Source organism: Sylvia atricapilla, chromosome 13, assembly GCF_009819655.1.
Source record: "Sylvia atricapilla isolate bSylAtr1 chromosome 13, bSylAtr1.pri, whole genome shotgun sequence".
Classification (NCBI taxonomy): Eukaryota; Metazoa; Chordata; class Aves; order Passeriformes; family Sylviidae; genus Sylvia; species Sylvia atricapilla.
The window spans coordinates 18,619,899-18,630,230 of NC_089152.1; the positions used below are offsets into that span (position 1 = coordinate 18,619,899).

The following is a 10,332-nucleotide window of genomic DNA, read 5'->3' on the forward strand; positions in this document are numbered from 1 at the left end:
TTTAGCCCCGTTCCGGCCTCTGAGGCGGGTTTGGCCCCGTTCCGGCCTCCGAGGCGGGTTTATCCCCGTTCCGGCCCTCTGAGGCGGGTTTATCCCCGTTCCGGCCCTGCGGGGCGGGTTTAGCCCCGTTCCGGCCTCTGAGGCGGGTTTAGCCCCGTTCCGGCCTCCGAGGCGGGTTTATCCCCGTTCCGGCCTCCGAGGCGGGTTTATCCCCGTTCCGGCCTCCGAGGCGGGTTTATCCCCGTTCCGGCCTCCGAGGCGGGTTTATCCCCGTTCCGGCCTCTGAGGCGGGTTTAGCCCCGTTCCGGCCTCTGAGGCGGGTTTAGCCCCGTTCCGGCCCCGCAGGGCGGGTTTATCCCCGTTCCGGCCCTCCGAGGCGGGTTTAGCCCCGTTCCGGCCTCTGAGGCGGGTTTAGCCCCGTTCCGGCCTCCGAGGCGGGTTTATCCCCGTTCCGCCCTCCGAGGCGGGTTTAGCCCCGTTCCGCCCTCCGAGGCGGGTTTAGCCCCGTTCCGGCCCTGCGGGGCGGGTTTAGCCCCGTTCCGCCCTCCGAGGCGGGTTTAGCCCCGTTCCGGCCCTGCGGGGCGGGTTTAGCTCCGTTCCGGCCCCGCGGGGCGGGTTTATCCCCGTTCCGCCCTCCGAGGCGGGTTTAGCCCCGTTCCGCCCTCCGAGGCGGGTTTAGCCCCGTTCCGCCCTCCGAGGCGGGTTTAGCCCCGTTCCGGCCTCTGAGGCGGGTTTAGCCCCGTTCCGGCCTCTGAGGCGGGTTTAGCCCCGTTCCGCCCTCCGAGGCGGGTCTAACCCCGGCCGGGAAGCGGAAGCGGCGGCGCTGCGGGGCCGCAGGGGCCGGGCCGGGCCGGGCCGCACCCGCCGAGCGCGGCCGCAGAGGCGGCGGTGAGGCCGGGGACACGGCGGGGACACGGCGGGGACACACCAGGGGACACACGGCGGGGACACACGGCGGGGACACGAGGGGGGCGGGCGCGGAGCGGGCCGGCCGCCGGTAACGGCCCCGCAAACCCCCGGCGCCGCGGGCACAGCGCTCCGGTAGCGCCGGGCGGGCAGGGCCGCGTCCCCGGGCTCCGGCGGCACTCGGGGCCGGCGCTCTGAGCCCCGCCGTGCTCTTGTCCCCGCAGATGCATCACTGCAGGCGGTTCCGGTCCCCGGAGCAGGACGGCGAGCCGGGGCACCGGTGGAAGCGGCGGCGGTCGCGGAGCAGGGAGTATGAGGGCAGGCTGCGGTACCCGCCCCGCAGGGACCTGGCTCGGAGATCGCGGTCCAGGAGGTGAGAGCGCTGCGGGCAGCCCTGGCCCCCGAAAACCCCCGTGCAGAGCTCAGCTCCTGGCTGCAGAGCGGCTTTAAACCCCTAAATCCTGGGGATGGAAGTGAAGGGCTTGCTTGTGTGTGTGCGCCTTCCCTGCCACGCTGAAGTTCTTCCCAAAGGCACGGCTGTCATGTTAGCGAGGGAACAGCCTGCCCTGGAATCACGTTTCCATGCTGCGGAGGCATTAAAGTCTGTCCTGACAGCCCGCTTCTCTCTGACAGGATTAAAGTCAGATTTAAAGCAAGCACGCTCCTCCCTGGCCTCAGAAAGGATCCCAGCTAAAGGATCTCTCCTGCTTTGGTTCGGGATTTTACCTTTGATCCTCTCTTTGTTCAGCGTTTCCACAGGGACAATTAGGTGCTGGAAGAGGGATGAGGCCTCTGATAAGAGGAGGGTTCTGGAACAGCGGCTGAAGCCATGTGGGCTGGTGGTGCTGGGGCTGCTGTGGTTCCACTGGTTGTACTGGGCAGGTGCAGCCAGACAGGAGCTGAGCTCATCTTTAAATTCCTGAAATGCTCTCCAGATTAATTTCTCTCTCCAGCCTGCCTTTTGTTTACTTGAAGGAGGTGGATTGTGAAATAGAGCTGGCACGTGCAACAGTCTTTCTCATTTTGGTGTTTTTTTGTTTTTGTTTTTGTTTTTTGTTTTTTTCCTGATGGGTAATTCAGAACAGATTTGGATGAAAGCAGGCTTTTGTTGGGTGAAAACAGCCTTGTGCCTTCAGTCTCGGCCTCTTTGAGGAGGCCTGAATACTGGAGTCCTTCAGGTCATTGTTTCTGCTTCCTGTGTCCACCTAAAGCACCCTGAGCTGTGTCTGGGTCGGTGCTGGACAGAGCCGTGGGGTTGTGGTTTTGGTTCTTCAGCAGTGACCAAGAGCCACAGCTGCCCTGGCACAGTGTGGAATTCTGACCCACTCTGGGATAACCCCCCCAGTGCCCCATTAGGCTGCCAGCAGCAGAGCTGGTTGTTGACAGGGCAGCGAGGTGCAAACAGCAGAAGTTCCCATTTCCAGGCTGAAGGTCTTGGCTGGAGAAGCCGTTGCTGGGTGACAGCATCGACCTGGCCCAGAGCGTGCCCGGGGTTATCACAGGGAAGCCAAAGCGCTGCTTTTATTTCAGCTTGCAACATCTCCTACCTAAAACACAGCTGCTTCCTCAGCGGGGTGTGAAGCAGGCCTCCAGTGGGGAAGGCACTCATGTTTTGGGGGCAGAAACAGGGAGAGCTGCTCTCGTCACTGATGTGCCCAACACGTCGTGTGTGACAGCTTTGTGTCAATACCAAGACAACTGAGCTTGGCCTGAGGCCTCCTGGCCCTTCCCGATGCACAGTTTGGCCATTTTGTCCTGGGAGGTTGTTGCTCCAGGGGCAGGAGCTTGGTGACAGATTTTTCTTCTGGCTCTTGCTGATCTGTAGAGCTGCTCTGTGTGTGCACACCGAGGGCTTGGTGCCCTGGGATGTCCCGTCCCCCCTGGGGTGACAGCCAGAGCCCTGCTGCTGCTCCTCGTTTGGTTAAGAACTAATGAGACACCTTCCCAAGGGAGGAGGAACGGTGACAAACACCTGAGTGCGGTGGCACAGGTGAATCATGGAGTGTTGTGGGGTTGGAAGGGACATTATAGCTCATCCAGTGCCACCCCCTGCCACAGGCAGGGACACCTTCCACTATCCCAGGGTGCTCCAAGCCCTGTCCAGCCTGGCCTTGGGATGGGAGTCCACACCAAGGCAGGCAGCCCAGCTGGAGCTCTCAGGGTGGTTTTCCCCTGCTCCTTAGAATGTGGGAATGGCTCACTGTTTTCTCTCCAGAACTTCTCCTCAGCGGTCAGAGTCTGAGGTGCAGAAAGATTTGCAGCTCCTGCCACGGGGGAGTGGGAGCAGGAGGATTTCTCTGTGGTGACAGGGGGAACAGCAGGGAGCTGTGTCAGGGGCATTGGGGTGGACTTTAGCAAAAGGTGCTTTTCTCCAGAGGACCAACCAGGCACCGAACAGGGTGGGATTGTTGGGGTCTCCCATGCAGGAGCTGAGCCTTGACAATTGTCAAATCCCAAAACTGCGATTCCACGACTCAGCCTCGGCGGGCCTGTTCCAGCGTTCCCCAATCCCGTCGCTGCGGGCCCCGGCAGGCTCTAAGGGCTCTGTTTCTGTGCCGCAGCCACGAGAGGATGCCTTACCAGCGCCGCTGCCGGCGGGACAGCGATGCCTACAGGTTGGAGGAGCGCAGCCCGTCCTTCGGGGAGGAATATTACCCGGCACGGCCGCGCAACTGGCGGCGCTCCCGCGGCAGGGAGCAGCACCGGCCCAAGAGATACCAGCACCACTGCCGGAGACGCAGGAGCAGGTCTTGTAGCAGTGCCTCCTCGGTGAGTAGCATCCACAGCGAGCTCAGGGTTTAACTGTTCTTGCCTCCTTCCAGCTCCGAGCGCTCTGGGTGAGTACCTCGAACCCCGTTCTCTGTGTTTGTCCCGAATTCTGTGTCGTGCTCAGCGGGGAGCGTCCGTAGCCGTTGGGTTTTGCCAGGCCTTGTAGCCTTAATCCGTGAGGGAACTTAAGCTGTGTTCTTTAGGGCCGGGGAAGGGATCAGGGAGAGCTTCCAGTGGCACTCATGTGATGCTGACGAGGGAGAGCCTTGGCCCGGGGCCAGCCCTGCTCCCAGGGATCTGTATGGCTCCGCTTTATCCGTGGCCAGGGACTCGCTTCTGCCTGCAGCTGCTGCTGCTTCTTCTTGGGGGGTTTGGTGCGCAGCATTCCTTGGTTTGGCTTCGTGCTCAGATCCCCTTCCAGGTGGGATCAGTCAGCCCAGCTCTCTGGAGCTCTTTTGAAGCCCTATTAGCTCTCAGAGAGAGTCCCACCTTCCGAGGGTACACGTGTGTCCTCTTTGCCCATTCCCACTTGGATTTCAGCTTCTTGCAAGCTTCACCCTGAAACGTTGCCTTCCTTCCAGGGATTAACCAGGAATGTTTGGAGCTGGGTGGGGGGGCTGGTCCCAGGAATACCCTGGAAGTGGTGTGAGGTGTCAGAGCCAGCACTTCAGCTCTTGGCTCCTGTAAGGAACACTCCCCTCCCACCTGAAACGTTAGCACAGCTGAATGGCCAGCTCTGATCCCGGCAGCTGGATAACGTGCACAGCTCGGAGCTGCTGAGCTCCTCCTTTCCATTCCTTTCCAGCCGACTCTGGAACCTCGGTGTGGAGGGGCCCAGGGCTGTTCTGGAAGCGCAGGGGGCACGTGGTGGTGACTCCACACTGGTCTGGGCCGGCAGGAGCTCAGTCCTCCGACACCTCGCAGCTGGCCGAGCTCTCCTCCCACCTTCTCCTCTGTTTCAGCTGATTTTTTGGGGGAGTTTTGATCTTAGCTCGTTATTTTGGAGCTGCTGGGGGTGCTGAGGGGCACAGAAGAGAAGCCTGCTAGACGGTCAGGCACAGAAATGTCAAGGTTTCCGTGAATTCCTTTGGCTGCAGGGATTGTAACTATTTGGAAAGCAGACTAGAACAAGGTGAGGAATTAGGGCAGCTTGCTTTGTGGACCTTGGATCCTTGCAGGAACGTTGGGCTGGTTTTCCAGTAGAAGCTTGCCAGTAGCAGGGGGTGAGCGTCACCTCAGACCTTGCCTGAAGCGTTCCCTGGGGATTGATTTACCTGTCCTGTTCCTAAAGCTCTCCCAGTTTGAAAAAGGCCGATGTGCCCCAGTGGGTCTGGGAACCAGCTGGGCACGTGGATTTAGGATTGGTGTGGCAGAAAGTTCCCCTTCAGGAGGGGAAGGGCTGGCTGCCAGCCAGGGCAGGACACAGCTCCGGGCAGCTGGAGCTGCATTTCCCGAGGCACAAAGAGCAGGATGCACAGAGGGGAAAACTGCTACTGCAGCTTCTACTGGGCAGCCTGTCCAAACCAAGCACTTGCCAGTGGAGAGCTGATGTTCTGCTGGCCAAGGCCTCCTCCTCCCATGCCTCTGGCAGCATCCTCCGTGGGGAACAGAGGATTCCCACTGCAGCTTCCCACCCTGGAAGAGCGAGGCGTTTCCCCGCCCCAGAGGCCGTAGCTAATGAGAGAAGTTTTCTTGCCGTACCTGTAGCTGTTGATGACTTTTCTGTTTTGAAGTTAGTTTTGTGTCTTGACGTGTCCCTTGCAATATCCCTATCGTTATATATGCTGTGTGCCTTATGAAATGCTGGGATCTGGAAAATCCACCCACCGGCGGCCCCGTCGTCTCTCCAACCTTTGAATGACCGCTCTGATTGCCGTCCCGGGGGGCGGTGAGTGCAGAGAAGCCAACAGAGCAGTAAGCGCAGCAGGAGCGTGGAAGATGACAAGGAAGGTCACCTGGTGTGCAGGATCGGCGATTGGCTTCAAGAGCGATGTACAGCCACCTTTCGTAAAACTTTACCTCTACTTTTACCCCCGGGTTAGCCCAGATCTCTCGTCCTGTACTGGAGGGGTCTCTAGTGGTTTATTTACTGGCCAGTAACTTGCCTGAGGCAGAGCGTAGTAGACACTTGAGTTTTAAAGAGAGTAGCGGTGAGAGACAGTTCTTTTGTTTGCTTGGACGTTTTGTTGGTGTGAAGTGGCAGGAGCCCAGCTCTGGCCGAGCCCCCCCGGGCTCACCCCAGCTCCTGTTTTCTCTCCTAGATGAGATCGTCGGCAGCCTCGGCGAAGGCACTTTTGGGAAGGTGGTGGAGTGTGTGGACCACGCCAGGTGGGCACCTCTCCCTGCGTCTGTCCCTCGAGCCTCACGAGGCGTGCCACTTCCACCTGGGCTCCACAGCACCCAGTTTGTCACCTTCCAGTGTCACACTGCTTTCCTCAGGGCAAGGAGAAAGGGCCTGGCTCAAAGCTCAGCCCCCTCCTGAATTTCCAGGCTGGTGTGTTAGGGGAAGCAGGGGGTCGTAGAAGAGATTCCTGCAATATCCTGAGCTGAAAGGGACCCACGTGAATCGTCCAAGTGCAGCTCCTGGCCCTGCACAACACACCCTGTGCATCCCTGAGAGCATCATCCTGGAGCTCTGGCAGCCTTGAGGCCGTACCCATTCCCTGGGGAGCCTGGGCAGTGCACACCACCCTCTGGGAAAGAGCTTTTCCCTGATATCCAGCTTTTCCCTGATAGCCAGCCTGACCCTCCCAGCCCCAGCCGTGGAAGGTTGTGCTGCAGTGAGTTCCTGCTGAGGGGTGGCTCCTGTGACCTCCTAATCTGCCAGGGCACTTCTCCATTCTCTCCTTTCACCTCCCCCGTGGTTACATTTGACCCCTGTGCCCTTCTGACCTCTTGTCTGGCCCCGAGCCCTGGGGTCAGTTTGCTGCAGGGCTCTCCTGCCTTTCCCGGGGATCTCTGGCATGGCTGGAGACGGGAGGTGGCCCTGGAGTCACCTGGAGTCTGTGTCAGGAGTGTCCCCTGGGAGTGATGCCTGGCAGTGACCTTTCACTGCCAGTTAGCCACTGCCCAAGCAGCACCGATGGCTGGCAGAGCTTTGTTAGGATGGATGATGCCTGGAGTAATGGCATGGTGCCTCTCCTTGGGGGCTCAGCACACAGGTTTTTCCTCTGGCTCCATCCTTGTGTCTCCTCCCTTCCAGGGGTAAATCACAGGTGGCACTGAAAATCATAAAGAACGTCGGGAAATACCGAGAGGCTGCCAGGCTGGAAATCAACGTCCTGAAGAAAATCAAAGAGAAGGACAAGGAGAACAAGTTGTAAGTTCCCAGTGCCACGTCCTTGCACACGGGGCTGAGGATGTGGTGGGGGGGAAGTGGCCCCATTCCTCTGCTGCCTTGTCCCACAGGAAGTGGGGAGCTCTCTCCAAATGTGGCTGAGCAAAGCGGGCAGCATCTCCCTGGGCTGCTGTGCTCCTGAGCCAGCTGGCCTGGAGCTCTGCTCACCAGCCACTCCTGAAGTGGCCAGGAACACCAGAGTGGCTGTCCTGGGCATCCCTGGAGGGTGCTGAGCCCCTGTCTCCCTTTCCCTGCACAGCCTGTGCGTCCTGATGTCAGACTGGTTCAACTTCCACGGCCACATGTGCATTGCCTTTGAGCTCCTGGGCAAGAACACCTTCGAGTTCCTGAAGGAGAACAACTTCCAGCCGTACCCGCTGCCGCAGATCCGGCACATGGCCTACCAGCTCTGCCATGCCCTGAGATGTGAGTGACCCCAAACGGGCTGGGAGGGGCTGCCCTGCCACTGGGCTGGGCAGAGCTCAGCAGGTGTTTCTCTCTGGTTCTTAGAGAGGTTTTTTTGTCTCCTCCCTCTGTGCAGTTCTACACGACAACCAGCTGACTCACACTGACCTCAAGCCAGAAAACATCCTGTTTGTCAATTCGGATTTTGACACCCTGTACAATGAGAATAAGGTGAGTTGTGTCCCAAGGAGGAGCACTGGCTGCATCAGGAATAGGCTGCCTTTCCCTCTCTGCAGAAATTGGATCTTCGTTGCTCTGTGCAGGCCTTCAGAGCCTGTGAATGGGGAATGAACTGGGAGTCAGGCCTCTTCTTCCTGCTGTGCCTTCCAAAAGCTTTAAGGCTGCCTGGAATGTTCAGGGATTTTTCATAATGCTGCTCTGGGATGTTCAGAGCTTGGAGCTCCACAGCTCCATCCCTGTGAGGAGATGCAGACCAGCACTCCTGGGGCTCCTCACAGCTCTGTCCCTGTGAGGAGGTGCAGACCAGCACTCTGGGGGCTCCTCACAGCTCCGTCCCTGTGAGGAGATGCAGACCAGCACTCCTGGGGCTCCTCACAGCTCCGTCCCTGTGAGGAGGTGCAGACCAGCACTCCTGGGGCTCCTCACAGCTCCGTCCCTGTGCAGAGGTGCAGACCAGCACTCTGGGGGCTCCTTGGAGCTCCACAGCTCCATCCCTGTGCAGAGCTCACAGCCTGGCCCTGTGCTTTCCTGCAGAGCTGTGAGCAGAAATCCATCCGGAACACGAGCATCCGTGTGGCCGACTTCGGCAGCGCCACCTTCGACCACGAGCACCACACCACCATCGTGGCCACCCGGCACTACCGGCCCCCAGAAGTGATTCTGGGTGAGAACTGCACCTTTTGGGGAGTCTCGGGGTGGGGCACAGGGGAGCAGCTGCCCCAGGATGGTGCTGGCTAGAGGAAAACCAGCCTGGCAGTGCTCCAGCTCTTGGACAGATAATTTCAAGTTCTGAGTGGAATGTCTGTGGTTTCAGCAAGGAGAAGTGTGGCAGGGTTTGTTGGGAGCACGGAGTTAATTTGGTGTTCTTTGCAGAGCTGGGCTGGGCACAGCCATGTGATGTCTGGAGCACTGGCTGCATTCTGTTCGAGTATTACCGTGGCTTCACGCTCTTCCAGGTAGGATTCTTGTTCCCTGAGAACCCTTCGTGTCCAGAAGGGCTCAGAATTAGGTGGAGGGGAGGGAAACATGCATCAGGCACTGAAAATGAGAAGCTGAGTGTTAAAATGAGCCCTGAAAAAGGGCTGGTGTGAGGAGTGCCTTGCTGGAGGGGCAGAGCTTGGATCGTTTCTGGGCTTGGATTTCTATTCTCTGAAGAAAGGGATATGCAGAACATGAGAGTTGGATAGACCTGGTGGAATCCTTTCTCCCCTGTCCCTGCAGAGGTGACACACCTTTTGTCACCAGCTCCCCAGGCTCTGACTAACCCACCACTGCTCTGCTCCTTTGCAGACCCACGAGAACCGTGAGCATCTTGTCATGATGGAAAAGATCCTGGGGCCACTCCCATCTCACATGGTCCACAGAACTCGGTAAGAGCCTGGCCCTGAGCTCAGCCCAGGCACTAACAGCTTCATGGGAGGGAGAGCTCCTGCCTGATCCCCACCTTCCCTGTGCAGGAAGCAGAAATACTTCCACAATGGCAACCTGGTGTGGGATGAGAACACGTCTGATGGCAGATATGTCCAGGAGAACTGCAAGCCCCTGCGGGTAGGTGCTGCTGCCTTCCCTGGGTTGGGGTGAGGGGCTCAGGGGTGATGGGAATTCCCAGTGTAACTCCCCAGCTCTCATCTGCAGTGATCCTGGTTTGGCTAGGGCAGGATGGGGGTTAGGGAAGGGGGGGAATGCTGTATTTGGGATGAGAGGCAGCCCTGGCCCAGGGTTCCCAAGGCCTGGATATCAGGGAACCTGGGGGATGCTGCATTTGGGATGGGAGGTAGCCCTGGGAATGGGATGCTGTATTTGGGATGGGAGGCAGCCCTGGGAATACTGTGTTTGGGGTGGGAGGCATTTGGGATGCTGTATCTGGGGTGGGAGGCATTTGGGATGCTGTATTTGGGATGGGATGCTGTATCTGGGGTGGGAGGCATTTGGGATGTTGTATTTGGGATGGGATGCTGTATTTGGGGTGGGAGGCATTTGGGATGCTGTATTTGGGATGGGATGCTGTATCTGGGGTGGGAGGCATTTGGGATGTTGCATTTGGGATGCTGTATTTGGGATGGGAGGCATTTGGGATGCTGTATTTGGGATGGGATGCTGTATTTGGGATGGGAGGCATTTGGGATGCTGTATTTGGGATGGGAGGCATTTGGGATGCTGTGTTTGGGGCGGGCCCAGGCTGAGTGTCCCGTTGGGGCTGAGTGTCCCGTGTCCCTTGCAGACGTACATGCTGCACGACTCCCTGGAGCACGCGCAGCTCTTTGACCTGATGAGGAGGATGCTGGAGTTCGACCCCTCGCAGCGGATCACGTTCTCCGAGGCTCTCCTGCACCCCTTCTTTGCCGGGCTCTCGGCTGAGGAGCGGATGTTGTGCGGGCGTGGCGCCAGCCGGGACCTGAGCAGATGACGGCATGGATCCCTCAGGCTGAATCCTTTAGGATGGATCTCTCAGCACGGATCCCTTGGCATGGATCCCGCCAGCCTCTGCAGCTCGGCCCCGCTCTCCTCCCCGAGTCCACAGGGGCTGGGGCGCTGCCACAAGGACCTGGGGAGGGGAGGGGGAAGGAAAGCTCCATTGGAAAGCACAGATTTGTCTATTTATATGTTGTAAAGTTAAAATAAAGTGTTTCTTATTGTTTGATACTTCCCTTGCAGGCGGGTGTAGGGTTGCCTCT

General features: G+C 58.9%; 1 protein-coding gene across 3 annotated transcripts; it reads left to right on the plus strand.

The window, feature by feature from the left end:
* Positions 1–749: 749 nt before the first annotated feature.
* On the plus strand, positions 750–10,300 carry CLK3 (CDC like kinase 3). 3 transcript variants are annotated; one of them, XM_066328703.1, is made up of 13 exons: positions 750–888; positions 1,131–1,279; positions 3,468–3,675; positions 5,574–5,667; positions 5,937–6,003; positions 6,878–6,994; positions 7,272–7,438; positions 7,554–7,648; positions 8,192–8,321; positions 8,531–8,613; positions 8,948–9,027; positions 9,115–9,205; positions 9,879–10,300. In XM_066328703.1, the coding sequence occupies exons 2-13, from the start codon at positions 1,131–1,133 to the stop codon at positions 10,062–10,064; spliced, it is 1,467 nt and encodes a 488-aa protein (XP_066184800.1). In that variant the 5' UTR covers positions 750–888; the 3' UTR covers positions 10,065–10,300. The 3 variants fall into 3 exon arrangements, with proteins under 3 accessions (XP_066184800.1, XP_066184801.1, XP_066184802.1); XM_066328704.1 differs by lacking the exons at positions 5,574–5,667; positions 5,937–6,003; XM_066328705.1 differs by lacking the exons at positions 750–888; positions 1,131–1,279; positions 3,468–3,675; positions 5,937–6,003 and having other exon boundaries at positions 3,695–5,667.
* The last annotated feature ends 32 nt before the right edge of the window (positions 10,301–10,332 follow it).

Coding starts and splice junctions, on each gene's coding strand:
- CLK3 (XM_066328703.1), top strand. CDS start 1,131: ATGCATCACTGCAGGCGGTTCCGGTCCCCGGAGCAGGACGGCGAGCCG. Junction 6,995..7,271: donor AAGGACAAGGAGAACAAGTT/GTAAGTTCCCAG, acceptor TTCCCTGCACAG/CCTGTGCGTCCTGATGTCAG. Junction 9,028..9,114: donor CACATGGTCCACAGAACTCG/GTAAGAGCCTGG, acceptor TTCCCTGTGCAG/GAAGCAGAAATACTTCCACA.